The sequence below is a fragment of the Typopeltis vanoorti genome, chromosome 5 (assembly GCF_054136105.1).
Source record: "Typopeltis vanoorti isolate ZY-2024b chromosome 5, IOZ_Tvanoo_1.0, whole genome shotgun sequence".
Taxonomy (NCBI): Eukaryota; Metazoa; Arthropoda; class Arachnida; order Uropygi; family Thelyphonidae; genus Typopeltis; species Typopeltis vanoorti.
Genome location: NC_143553.1, coordinates 105209837 through 105225010, shown reverse-complemented (window position 1 = coordinate 105225010; position 15174 = coordinate 105209837). Strand labels below are relative to the sequence as shown.

The 15174-nt window shown below is 36.1% G+C and overlaps 1 protein-coding gene across 1 annotated transcript in view; it reads right to left on the bottom strand.

Annotated features, from left to right (window-relative positions):
• The window catches only part of rg (A kinase anchor protein rugose), a 1380990-nt gene that overhangs the window by 1226930 nt on the left and 138886 nt on the right, over positions 1-15174 (bottom strand). Inside the window, exon 8 of the mRNA XM_090393458.1 lies at positions 6043-6162. Within this exon, the coding sequence (XP_090249584.1) occupies positions 6043-6162 (120 nt within the window). The remainder of the gene's footprint in view (positions 1-6042; positions 6163-15174) is intronic.

The window sequence follows — 15174 nt, the reverse complement described above, 5'->3', positions numbered from 1 at the left end:
CTGCCTTTTCACATTTCAAGCCTTTGATGGCTTTTTCTACTTAAAGTATGGATATGTATTACTGACTGTGTGCCTGTTGAGTGTTTTTTTTTATCACTGTACTATCACTGCTTGTTTCATTTAGCAATTTTTCGAAGTAGTTACTCCATACTTCAAGGATATCTTTTTCTCCCATTTTCATGTCACCTTTATCATCTCTAACTCCTTTTATAGCATTCTTTCCTCCATTTCTAAGCTTCTTCAACAACCTCCAGAATATTTTCCCACCTTCTTGATATTTATTTTCTATGTTCTTGCCAAAGTCCTTCCATGACTTTTGTTCAGCTAGTTTTACACAGTGTTTAGCTTTCTTACATTTGTCTCTGTATTCTCTAAGAGCACAAGCTGACTTATTTGCCAGAAATTTTGATATGCTTTCTTCTTTTCCTTCACTGCCTCTTTAACTTCCTGTGTCCAACATGGAGTTCTAATTTTTCTATCCTTGCAAACAACTTCACCACATGCCACGCTAGCTGAATCAATCAGGGTATACTTCAAGGCTTGCCACTGAATCTCCAGGGTTTGGTTCCTGTACTCAAACTCTTTAATTTTTTCTTCAATAATCTTTGTGTATTTTAGTCTACAGTTCACATCTGAGAGCTGCTCAACTTTTATTTGCTATAAAAATTTCTTAAATATTATTCTTTTCAATATGAAATTCAATTTTATCCTGCTCAAGACTAAATAGTGATCACTTCCAATTTCAAAAGCCTCTGTACACTCTGGTGTCTTGCACCAGGGTGAAAACATCACTATCAAAAATAACATAGTCAATGAGACTTTTCTTATTCCTTGCCTCTTCTCTCCGTGTGAATTTATGCACATTTTCATGTTGGAACATGGTGTTAGTAATAACCAGTCCATGTCCTGAGCAGAAATCCAACAGATATTTGCCATTATTATTAGCTTCTCTTTTCTCCAAATTTTCCCAAGATATTTTTGTATGTCTGACAATCACTTCCTACTCTGCTATTTAGATCCCCAACAAGGACCAACTTTTCCTTTTACATTGTGTCAGTTGCTTTTTCTAAAGCATCAATAAATTCCTCCACTTCTACCTTAGTAGAATCTTCTTTGGGACAATAGGCACAAATAAGTCTCATTGTCCAATTCCCCATTCTGATGCCCACATCACTCTACTGGAGATTGCCTGCCATTCAAGAAGATTAGCCTCGTATTTTGTGTTGAATACTATGGCTACTCCTTCTTTTCCTTGATTGTTATTGCCTGAATATAACATTTTGTATTTATTGCTCAGAAAGATCTCACCAGTTTTTGTCTATTTTGTTTCAGTCACCCCTATTATGTCGATCTGGTACTTATCTAATTCCTTAGCTAGCTCCATTTCTTTGCCATTCAGGTTTCTTATGTTGATAGTACCGATCTTTAACTCTGGTGATGTTGAGTTGGGGTGTGCTTTCAGATTTGTTCCAGTAGCTGACTTTTTGCTGTTCGCCCTGGTTCCCTGGCGAAAACAATGGGGGCCCCCCATTGTGTAACCGGGCGACGCCCCAGCCGGCATGAAATTTTGTCATGTTGTACATTGGTTTAAGCCAATAAGAATACAATTTGGTTGGCTAAATCCCAAATTGCCAGCCCATCCTTGTTCATTCAGTATCTAGATAGATACCCAGCAGGGTGCACCACGAGAAGGTGAGGATTGGATATTAGGTCAGAAGCCCTGGTCGGTTCTCCGCATTCCTTTAAAGGCTATGTGGAGGTTTTCTCTCAGTTATACAGCTTTGACCATCAGGGACCCCCCAAGAAATTATATTCTTGGTTTAATCCTTTATCCAAGTGTAAGCTAACAAAGTTTGCACGGGAAGTATCTTCATGACTGGGCTGCTTGTATATAGAGGCTAATGACTTCACATCAATTGCCATAGTATCTCATAATGCAAAGCACACATCCATTCGGGTGTATATAACGCATTTTGGATGTATAAGTCTGACTTCATTATCAGGAGATTCATCAGCCAGGGATTATCAAATGGATTATGAAATTCTTGTTCTACAACAAACCTCCTTGTTAACCTTATCCAATTTTGAACACAAACCATGGAATGATTTGGGGAAACTCATGTGGTCACTCTTCATATTTTCTGACATAATAAAATCTTCTGGTAATGAAACCAATTACTTCATCAATGTCACTTTAAATACAAATATTTTATTTTAGGAAAGTGCCAAAGCCTTAGTACACAGAATGAACTTAAATCAAAATAATTGTGTCTTTACCAAAAATATGGGAAAGTCTCATTCCCCTTAGCCATCACTGGTTTAAGTATTATATTCATATCTCGATATAGTCACATCGTATTTGCATGCATCGTTTGAAATAGTCTATTGTTAGCATTCTACCTTTGTAAATAAGATACCATTTCTTGTATTTACATGTTAAAAGTATATTCGTTATTATGACACAAGTACCTCTGAAAACAGGTTTAGTGTATTTTTTTGCAAAATTCCTTGTGGTTGGTGGGTGAGTGGGGTTAGAGGTATCCAAATCACCTGTTAATGAATCTAGAGGTATGTCCCTTATTCTCCAAGTGTACATCAGTTAACTAGTGAGCTCTGATAATAGAGGAATAATTTTTTGGAAGTTAGAGGAATGAGGCTATATTAATTTTTTTCTCTGTTTCACCTAAGACTGCAAGTAAATTATACCATTCAGGGATGATGTAACTGTGAGGAGGTGGGACAGTCATCCATATTAATGTCCTCTTAGATACGTCTTTTTTTTATGTTACCTTCACAGCATAAAAGGGTTTTCCACTAGATGTGGCACACTTCATCTCCTAATTCTTTGAATCTTTCTCATCCTTATACCTTTGGCATAAGGATGAGAAATTTTGAATAGCTGAAACAGTCCACTTTCACTAATGTTGGGGGAGAGGGGGTTTCAGGATGTTAAACAGAAAGATAATATTTCTAGTGAGTACAAGAATATCATTCCCCACATATAAGATTTCTTCTTATGACTGTCAATCTTTGATATTTAAATTCAGGGCCAATCACTTCACCAAGAACATTAAGGAGGTTTCAGTAATACTATTCCTTGAGAAAAGTTCAAAGTTTTGAGAAGATTCTATGATTAGTATGTTCTTCCAAATGATGCTGCATGAAAGATTTTCTGGCATGGCATTTTAACTAGAATATTCCCTGAATGGAATTTGACAGATTTTGGAAATTCTGCCAACTTTCTTAAAGAAGGGTGACATTTTCCTGATAGGATGTTCACCTGTGAAGTATAATTCTCAGCATGATCAAGACATGGTAAGGGGTAATTACCAGATTAGCATGGATGAGATTTTTCATAGAATATCTGGAGGCAGGGAGAGAATGAGAGGCCATTCAGGAAGCTGTATAAGGTGGGTATGAGCAAGGGGATGAGGAGTAGATTTTTTGCATGGAGAGTAGTGGGTGACTGGAATGATGCATTGCCTGAGAGTGTGGTGAGTGCAGGGACAGTGAATGTGTTTAAGTCGAGGTACGATGAGAATGGGACCTCCCACAATGAGTCTCTTGACTCCATGGGGGTCTTTGATAATAATAATTGTAAATAAAGTAATTGCTCTAACATATGTGTTTTTGTTTCCATAAATTCTGCACAGTGAAGTGATCAATAAAGCTAGAGATCTGGAGGTGATGGTAGATAGAGAGTTAAAGTTTACAGAACCACTGTGCTAACATGGTCACACATCATAACATCAGACAAATGCAACGTTGAAGAGAATACTAACTCATAGGAATAAAGAAGTTATTCTTCAACTATACAGTCAATTCTCACTATAACATGCATCATTATAAAAAACTTGCTTATTACAATATACTGAAAAGTCCCAACAAACTATCCACTATAATAAACTATTCCTGTGGTCCATATGAATATGTTATAGTGAAAGTCAGCTGTGATAAGACAACATCTTCACTATTGTGCTTATTGGTTGAGATCAGAGTAGCCTATGGAATTGTGCATATGACCATAGACTGAGCTTTTGGGAGACCCTGTAACCCCTAGAGAGCATGTCCCCTGGGTGGCAGATAGGGGAGCCCACCATGTATGTAATGTATGAATGTGTGTGTGTGTGTGTGTGTGTGTGTGTGTGTGTGTGTGTGTGTGTGTTAAAGATACCAAGCTACTTTAAACCTGGTTTTACTCCATTTCCCAAATAAGCAAACAGACAAACAAGTCAAGTTTGCACCTGCAAGTGTTGCAAGTCTAGCTGACCCTTCACGTACTGCAAGACCAAGGCAACTCATAGAATAAGCTCTGAACACTAATCTTAATATTTACCCTTAATGCAAAGCACATCTCCTGGAGGAGATATATGATGCTTTGTATTAAAGGCAAGGGGCCACTACCCAGACCGGTTTTGACCTTTATTGAGGTCTCATCAGTGGGAGCCAGGCTAGAAATACCAAGATTTTAGTAATACAGAGCTTATAAGTATTTTACCAGAACAAGTTACCATAAGGTGTTTTAACCTTATTAAATAAAAATCTCAGGAGGAGATATAAATGTAGAAAGTATTTTACCTTGGGTATAATAAATGTTAAAAATACCAAGCTATTTTAAACCTGGTTTTACTCCATTTCCCAAGTAAGCAAACAGACAAACAAGTCAAGTTTATGCCTGCAAGTCTTGCACTACGTGGTCTTGCACTACGTGCAGGGTCAGCTAGATTTGCAACACTTGCAGGTGCAAACTTGACTTGTTTGTCTGTTTGCTTACTTGGGAAATGGAGTTTAAACCAGGTTTAAAATAGCTTGGTATCTTTAACATTTATTATACCCAAGGTAAAATACTTTCTACACACATATATATATATATATATATATATATATATATATATATATGGTGGGGTGGTCCGAATATACCGAATAAGGACTCGTGGACCAACAGGGCCATAAGGGGCAATCATCTTGATTGTAAGGGAAGTGGCACTCCCATGGTCTCCTAGCTGGATCTATCCTCTTCTTTGAGGAAGATCCACTCATTTTAATCTTTCCTATAAGACCTTATCAGCCAACTCCTCTTATTTTATGACCGTTATGCTATTAGAGTACTCAAGGGCTATGGGGTCTTTCCATTTCTGATCATAACTATGTCCCCTCTATAAACCTTTACTATAATTCTACTCTATTCTTCTATAATCTACTCTTTCCCCTTCAATATACTCTATTCCTCCTATGGGTTTAAATTTTGAAGAAGGCTAGTTGAGAAGTCTTAAGGTAGCAGCCCTACCAATGAACTATTCATTGTCGAGCGAGTCACCCCTGACATGGAGAATATAATTCTACTTTTAAGCTGAAAGAAAAAGGTAATCTGAATGAATCTATGGAAAACTGAGATAATGTGGTGTTCAAAGTCCAAATGGAAGAGAGTAAATATGAAAGAAACTTAAGGAACTCTTATAATATAGACACAAGTGAGATTTAGTTCATGGGAGGTGGTGTGGGAGAGAACTCAAGAGGCATCTCTGAAAATATGGTCAGGGAGCATGTGAGATCCAGTTACGCTTGACATGTGGTGAGTGTATGGAATAGACCATCAGTTGTAAATGCATCTTCAGTGAACGTCTTTTAAAGAAAGATATAGGTATTTATTGGTATTGGAAGAAACCCTATGCTTTCCTTTATCAGCCCCTGACACCTTGGATTTTTAGAATTTTTCAGTCTCTTACCAAAACTATATCACATTCTGCCATCCATAAATTATACTAGACACAGAATGAATTTTCCAGATCTCCATAGTTATTTCTTTCACCTGTATAAATGTTTTTATTATTCTTTCATTCTTCTAATCATTAACTTAGAATTCTTTATTCAACATTTTCTTTTAAGAGAGCTATGCTTAATTAGTAATAGAACAAATTAAAAACTTAATTAGTAATTAACTTAATTATGTGGAACCATAAATGTAGTAGAAAATAACATTTGTATGAAATTATCATGACTATATCATCATCTACAAACATAAGAATATTAAGAGCTACTTACATCATTTGTGCTGACAAGCCAACTCATTTCAGTAGAAGATGCTAACTGTCCATTCACAAAACATTTTATTTCACTTTTGCTCCACCGGTTATATATATATACAATTGCAATCATGTACCACTGAAAATTAAAAAACCAGAAAACAAAAGGTAAGAGAAAATTTACTCTGTATAAAAATCATAGTAAACATTATTCAAAACTCTGCTGTCTGTGTAAGTTTACATTTTTCATCTCATCAGTAATCTGTTTCTACAGATTAGATAGGCTCAAGCTACAATGAAACATTCAAGAAAATGGAAAGACAAACAGTTTTGAATGAGAAAATGTAAAATTCTGCATTTTTAATTCATTCGGAGTGTACTCATTCACACAATTTGCATATTTCCAGGAATACCTTAGGAGCTTAGCACAATACTTAGTTAACTGGTATCACATCACTGTATTACAAATTCAAGTTATCAAAATGAATAATGCAAATAATTCAAAAAGAATTATTTAAAGGAATCTAAACACATCTATAAATAAGAACACATCATCAGATTACACTTTTTCTGTTTAGCTAATTGTTAGTATAATAATTATCTCATCTGAAAACTTCACTCCAGACACTAAACTAACATGGAACTTTTATTTTCAAGTCACCTAAAATGTCCAGTAAAGAGGACAGTGGTCTTATACCAGGTAATAAATTATTATCACTGTAAAAGACATTCACAACCATTCATGCCATAGATCAGCGATTTTCAACCGGTGTGCGGCGAGAGGTCTTCAGGTATGCCGCGAGATTTATGAGAACAAATTAATTGAAAGAAATAATATTGTAATTTGCACATTTATTTATTAGTGTCTAGTCTTCATGTGTGTAAATCAATCAAAATTATGCCTATTTTTTTCCAGATCATCAAAAAAATTAAAATAATACATTTTTAGTGTGCCGCAGAAATTTAGTAATTAGTCTAGGTGTGCCGTGTTATGAAAAAGGTTGAAAATCACTGCCATAGAGGAATCTAAACATTTAGCATCTGAGTTGTTAACTTGTCTACTTAGATGGTAACAGACAAAATTTTAGGGTTTATATTTTATGACAGCTCTTCTTGAAGAGCATTAATGGTGCTGTTACTTTTGGTAGAGCAGATCAGGAATAGTGCAGATGTGCTCTCTGTCTGGTATTAAACTAAAACACTGATAAATGCAAAGAACTTAGGCTGGAATTTGAGTGTAAATAATTACAAGGTCATGTTAAGGACAACATCAATCAAATGTCAATTAAGTTGCCTGATATTTTTCTGGATTCAAACCTGCATCTTTATATATATAAAAGGCAACATTCAGATCAGCAATATGATCTCCTTAAAATATTAAGGAGATATTGCACAGGTTTCCGATCCAAATGGGTTGGTAATGACATTACACAAGGGTAATTGTGGATACAAGGCAATGTTGAAATGCACGTATGAATGCAAAAAAGTATAAGGAATAAGTGAAAGGAGTTTTTGGCATTGGTCAGCTCTACTTGGTCAAAAATTAGACATCAGTGAGATCTGATTGACAGAAAGTGTTACAGTTACAGGGACAGAAGGTAAAAGGTATTGTATTTTCAGGAAGGACAGAGGGAATAGGACAGGAGGTGGATTACTGCTGATGATGGCTGAAGAATTACAACCAACAAAATCAGAAGTTAAAGAGAACTTCAGGTCTGGAGGAGTCATTTGAGGCAGTCTGGTATGAAATAGAGGCCAATAGGACAAGATATGTTACTGGGTGCTGCTACAGACCAGGGGGTCCCAGGAAGATATACTAATCTATCAATACATGTATCTACAATGAGTGCAGGCCAAACAATCATTATAGGAGACTAACTATGGGAACATAGACTGGAGGGAGGAAAGAGGGACATCGCAAGATGGAAGTGGAATTTATACAGTTGCTAAGGGATCACTACTCTTTAATTTGTATATCAGTGACATAAGGAAAGATTTAAGAGGGATATTCAGTTGTTTGCTGATGATGCAAAACTAGAGAGCAATAATAGATAAAGGTGATGCAGATATTCTGCAGGATGATTAAAAATTAGCATTGTGGGCAAAGGCTAAAGACTGTCAATTTAATGTTGCAAAATATAAAGTTATGCACTTTGGGTTGAAATGGTTGCGCATGGTGTATCATATTAATGGCATTGGATTGCAGGAAATTGATGAGGCTAAGAACTTTGGGATAATGGTCGACAGAGAAATGAAGTTCAGAGGGCATAGTGCAAAAGTTGGTAAAATGGCTCAAAGGATTATAAAAACATGAAGGATTGCAAAACATACTAACAAGTAAAGATAGGGAAGTTATTATCCCTCTTTAGAAATTGTTCATTATAAGGTTATGATTCAGCTGCATCTTGACTAATGTGCACAGATTTGGTCACCTGGGTTTCTTAGGAATCAGGAGATGATAGAGAAGGTTCGCAGACAAGTGACTAAGCTGGTGACAGGTCTGTGGACTTGTCACCAACTAATTCTCCCAATTAGGATAAGTTGAAAGTAATGTGGATTGCAGTTTAGTTGAAAGGCAGAAAAGAGGTGACATGATAAAAACTTTTAAGATATTAAAGGGAATTTATAAAATTGATGCACAAAAAATGTATCAATATATGACAAGTAGTCAGAGAACTAGGGGGGGGGGCATCTATGGAAATTGTGTAAGGGTGTGTTTAGTAGGGTTATGCAAACCAGAGCTTTTGCATGGAGAGTGCTGAATAAGTGGAATGAATTGCCAGAATTAGTTATGAATTCCCTGACAGCGAATGAGTTTAATATGTTTTTTATGTTTAATAGGTATGATAGGTTTTGTATGTATAATAGTTAGTGTGGGTCTCCCATATAATAATAATAATGATACAATGTTGAAGTGAATTACCCTGCTGGACACGATAGTCACTCTCTTTCACAAATCTGGACTACTACTCTCAAATATGATTGTAAGGTATAATAAGGTTAGTTTAATCCTTTATCCAAGTGTGAGCAAACAAAGTTTGCACCTGAAAGTATCTTCAGGACTGAGCTAAGGTATCTTCAGGACTGAGCCAAGGCAACTCGTGGCAAAGGTGGACCAAGCTAACATCACTCCTATCTCAGTATCTCCCAAAATGCAAAGCACATCTCTTTGCGGATATGTGTAATGCTATACATTAAGGCAAGGGCCACTACCCATACCGGTTTAAACCTTTATTGAGGTCTCGTCAGTGGGAGCTAGGCCCAGTAGTGGAGACACCAAGGCAGAAGCAATGAGAGGTCATCCCCACTTATAGTTGCCAAAAGGTGTACAACCTTATTATTAAATTACTCCGGATTCAGAGAAAGATGTCATCATCATCATCATCAAATTCCTGCTGTGTACCCTCAAGGGGTGTACAGGATATGACAGTACTACATGAAAAAATTACATCATTACTAACTTCCTATCTACAATTTTCCTCCAAATCAGTCTGTTACTTATCAAGACTCCAACATTATCAGATCTTATATTTCTATCGTCTAAGGCACTTTGTACCGTATCAATCCACCTATATCTTGGTCTTCCTCTGGGTCGTTTTCCTGCCAACCTGGCAGAGAACACTTGTTTTGTTAATCTTTCCTCTCCCATTCTATTTAAGTGACCATACCACCTGAGATTAGCTCTGCTAACGCATTCCTGGATGCTGACAATGTCAAGTTCTTTCCTAATATCCTCAATTTTAATATGATATTGCCATTGATGCCATCTGTTCACGCCTATAATCTTTCTCAGGACTCTCATATCTGCGGTCTCTAGTCTTTGGTCAAGTGTTTTACTTCTGACCCAGCTCTCAGATCCATAAGTTAAAACTGGTTTGAACACTGTCTGGTATACAGCTAATTTAGTGTTCTGACTAATTTCTCTCTTATTCCATATAAATTTATTCAATTGACTTCCCACCATACCAGCTTTGCTAATTCTGTTGTCTACTTCTATATTTAATTTACCATCTTCAGTAAAAATTGTGCCTAAGTAGCTGAAATGTTTTACTTGTTCCACAGGTTCTCCATTCACAATACAGTTGACATTTGCAATGATTCTGCCTATTTTCATTGTCTTTGTCTTTTTATTGCTGACCTTCATACCATATCTATTACAACAGTTATTCAATTTAGTCAGAGAATCTTGCAGACTTGTAGTGGATTTCTTTAGAAGTATAACATCATCCGCATAAACCAAAGAGCTGACATTACATCTCCAATTTTGATATCAGGTTTAATACCACTTTCCTTCATAATGTGATCCATATAGATAATGGATAACAAAGGGGATAATGTACATCCTTGTCTCACACCAGATTTAACATTAAACCATCTTCCTGTACTTCCATCAATTCTAACTGCTGCTTACAACTCAAATAAAGACTAAGTATTGCTTGATATAATGTCCCATTGATACCATTAACTGCAGCGTATTGAATAGCTTCTCTCTTGGCACCTTGTCATATGCCTTTTCCAAATCAACAAAACTTAAATACAGATGTTTGTTATATTCCCATGCTTTCTCGACTATTTGTCGTAAAGTGAAGATCTGATCCTGGCAGCCTCTATTTGGCCTGAATCCAGCTTCTTCTTCACCAAGCTTTTCTTCCACAATTCTTCTCAACCGTTTCTCAAGTATACTTGCATAGATCTTGCCAGGAACACTCGGTAGGGAAATACCTCTGTAATTCTCACATTCAGTTTTATTTTCCTTTTTTATATATGGGTACTATGAGAGCTCTACTCCAATCATCGGGAATTCGTCCTTCAGTCCAGGCTTTCTGAACTATGCAGTGCAGCCACTGTAAGACTTTTATACCACCATACTTCAGCATTTCTGGTCGAATATCATCTACTCCTGCTGCATTTCCACATTTCAAGCCTTTGATGGCTTTTTCTACTTTAAGTATGGATATGTATTCCTGACTGCATGCCTGGTCAGTGTTTTTTATCACTGTGCTGTCATCACTGCTTGTTTCATTTAGCAGTTTTTCAAAGTAATTACCCCATACTTCAAGGATATCTTTTTCTCTCATTTTCATGTCACCTTTATCATCTCTAACTCCTTTTACAGCACTCTTTCCTCCATTCCTAAGCTTCTTCAATAACCTCCAGAATATTTTGCCACCTTCTTGATATTTATTTCCTATATTCTTGCCAAAGTCCTCCCAAGACTTTTGTTTAGCTAGTTTTACACACTGTTTAGCTTTCTTACATTTGTCTCTGTATTCCGTAAGAGTAAAAGCTGACTTATTTGCCAGGAACTTTTGATATGCTTTCTTCTTTTCCTTCAATGCCTCTTTAACTTCCTGTGTCCACCAGGGAGTTCTGATTTTTTTATCCTTGCACACAACCTCACCACATGCCTCTCTGGCAGAATCAATCAATGTTTTCTTCAGAGTTTGCCACTGAATCTCCAAGGTTTGATTCCTGTTCTCAAACTGTTTCATTTTCTTTTCAATAATCTTTCTGTATTTTAGTCTACAGTTCACATCTGAGAGCTGCTCAACTTTTATTCGCTTTAAAACTTTCTTACATGTTATTCTTTTCAATATGAAATTCAATTTTATCCTGCTCAAGACTAAATAGCGATCACTTCCAATTTCAAATCCTCTGTACACTCTGGTGTCCTGCACCAGGGAGAAAACATCACTATCAACAATAACATAGTCAATGAGACTTTTCTTATTCCTAGCCTCTTCTATCCATGTGAATTTGTGCACATTTTTATGTTGGAACATGGTGTAGTAATAACCAGTCCATGTCCTGAGCAGAAATCCACACAGATATTTGCTATTATTATTAGCTTTGCTCTTTTCTCCAAATTTTCCCAAAATATTTTTGTATGTCTCACAATCATTTCCTACTCTGCTATTTAGATCCCCAACAAGGACCAACTTTTCCTTTTTCATTGTGTCAGTTGCTTTTTCTAAAGCCTCAAAAAATTCCTCCTATGGTCCCACAGAAGGTTCTACTAAAACTTAGTAGAACCTTCTGTGGGACCATAGGCACAAATAAGTCTCATTGTCCAGTTCCCCATTCTCATATTTGCCGACATTACTCCACTTGAGACTGACTGCCATTCAAGAAGATTAGCCTCATATTTTGTGTTGAATACTATGGCTACTCCTTCTTTTCCTTGATTGTCATTGCCTGAAATAACATTTTGTATTTACTGCTCAGAAAGATCTCACCAGTTTTGGTCTTTTTTGTTTCAGTCACTCCTATTATGTCGATCTGGTACTTATCTAATTCCTCGGCTAGCTCCATTTCTCTGCCATTCAGGCTTTTACATTGATAGTACCGATCTTTAACTCTGGTGATGTTGAGTTGGGGTTTGTTTTCAGATTTGTTCCAGTAGCTGACTTTTCGCTGTTCGCCCTGGTTCCCCTGGCGAAAACAATGGGTGCCTTGTTTAACCGGGCGACGCCCCATCCAGCATGAAATTTTGTCATGTTGTACCATCATTTTTTATTTTGGTTTAACCAATAAGAATACAATTTTGTCGGCTAAATCCCAAATTACCAGCCCATCCTCGTTCGTTCAGTATCAAAGTAGATACTCAACAGGGTGCACCACGAGAAGGTGAGGATTGGACATTAGGTCAGAAGCCCTGGTCGGTTCTCCACATTCCTTTAAAGGCTATGTGGAGGTCTCCTCTCAGTTATACAGCTTTGACCCTTTTTGAGAGTTTATTTTTCACTTGGTTAGACTATAATAAGTTTAGTTTAATCCTTTATCCAAGTGTGAGCAAACAAAGTTTGCGGCAAACTTTGTTTGCTCACACTTGGATAAAAGGATTAAACTAAACTTATTATAGTCTAACAAAGAAAAAAAACTCTCAACATGATTGTAAGGATTAGAGAAATGTGGAGAAATATCAGAGGCAATAACCAAGATAACATTATGCCTGTGGAATATTCATTATGAAGATAGATTTGGAGATTTCAGGCTTCAAAGCCTGAAGCAGGAGTGCTTAAGGGTATAAAGCTTGATAACTGGAAGGAGACCTCCATGTAGCCTTTAAGGAATGCAGAGACTCAACCAGGCTGCTGACCTAATGTCCAATACTCACATTCTCATGGTGCACCCTGTTAGGTATCTACCTGGATACTTAATGAAAGAGCATGGGCTGACAACTGAGGACTTAGATATCCAAATTGTATTCTTTGATTAAACCATAATACAAAATGATGGTACTACAAGACAGAATTTCATGCCAACTGGAGTATTACCCAATTAAATAAGATCCCATTGTTTTCATTAGGGAACCTAAGTAGAGCAAAAGTTAGCTATTGAAACAAATCCCAACTCAACATCAGAAGAGTTCAAGACTGCATTATCAACAGAAAAGAAATGGATCTAGCAGAACTTGATTAGGTACCAGATCAACATAATAGGTGTGACTGAAACAAACAAAACAAAAACAAGTGAGATCTTTTTAAGCAGCAAATACAAAATGTTATATTCAGACAATAACGATCAGGGAAAAGATTGAGTAGCTATAGTATGTAGCACTAAATGAGGATAATCTTGAATGGCAGGCAATATCAAATAGAGTGATGTGGGCAAATATCAGAATGGGGAAGTGAACAATGAGACTTATTTTTGTGCCTGTGGGAGAATTTTTCGAGGCATTAGAGAAGGCAGCTGAGAAAACAAAAAGGAAAAGTTGGTCCTCGTTTTAAATCTAAACAGAAGAGTAAGAAATGATTACCAGACATATGTAGAAATATTTTGGGAAATTTGGAGAAAAAAGCAAAGCTAATAATGCTAAATACCTGCTGAATTTCTGTTTATGACATCGACTAGTTATTACTAACACCATGTTCCAGTATAAAACTGCACAAATTCACATGGACAGAAGATGCAAGAATTAAAGAAAAGTTTCATTGACTATATTATTGTTGATAGTGATGTTTTCCCACTGGTTCAGGATGCAAGACTATATGGAGGACCTGAAATTGGAAGTGGTCACCATAGTTTTGAGGAGGATAAAATTGAATTCCTTATTGAAGACAAATAATATTCACTGTTTGTGTATTTTTGTGTGTAAGAAAAAAATGAAAGTTTAAAAAACAAGAGTCAAATCTGGAGATTCAATGGCAAACCATTCATCCAGAAAGGGTATGTGGTGAGGTTGTATGCAAGAATAGAAAAAATCAGAACTCCATGGTGGACTCGAGAAGTTAAAGATGCAGTCATGCAGTCAAGAAAAAGAAGGAGTACTGAAGGTTCCTAAAAAGTAACACAGCTTACAGTCTTAGAGAATACATAGAAAAAGAAACAAAAAAAAAAAAGCAAAGCAATGTGTAAGCCTAGCTAAACAAGTCATGGAAATACCTTTGGTAAGAACACAGAAAATAAATATCAGTAAGGTGGTAATATAAAATCCCTTATGGTAAAAAAAAAAAAAAAAAAAAAAAATTTTTTTCACCTATATCCATTTTACATAGGTCATAAAATATATAAAATTAGAAGTGTATATAACCTGCTTTAATGTATTAAACTTTGTATTATATTGTGAAAATAACTGAATGTAGAACTACAAGTATATGTAACTAAAAGGATTAAATAGGATTATGCTAGTGAACTGGAGTTGAACAATAATCTCTAAGGTCACTGAAATATAGGAGTTTTGCTGCCAAAACCTAAAGTAAGTGTAGATGATGTCAGGGCGCTTCCGGAAAATCTGGGAAGTTTAGATGGTAAGTCGAATGATATAAAAGGCTGTGACTGGCGGGAGAAAAGGGGCTTTTTTTCTAATTTTTCTGGAGTCTTGGGAGGAGAAGAAAGAGTAGTGTTAGATCCTGAATGAAGGAATCTTGCAAAGAAATCATTCATTCAGAATCTAATATACTAAACTTACTAATAAAGAGAAATACCTGCACTTCAGCTGAAATCAAAAGTGAAACTTCTTCATTTTTTGTATAAAATTTGTATTCTTTATTTCATGTACCATATATTTAAACTATTGTGATCATATTAAGATTTTATTTGAGTATGTTTTATAAGAGGGATAATCTGATTTAATTTAAGCCTCACTTAAGCTGTGTAAAAATAACTGTGAGTCAACAAATAGTTACTAAATTATAATTCTTGGAAGGTA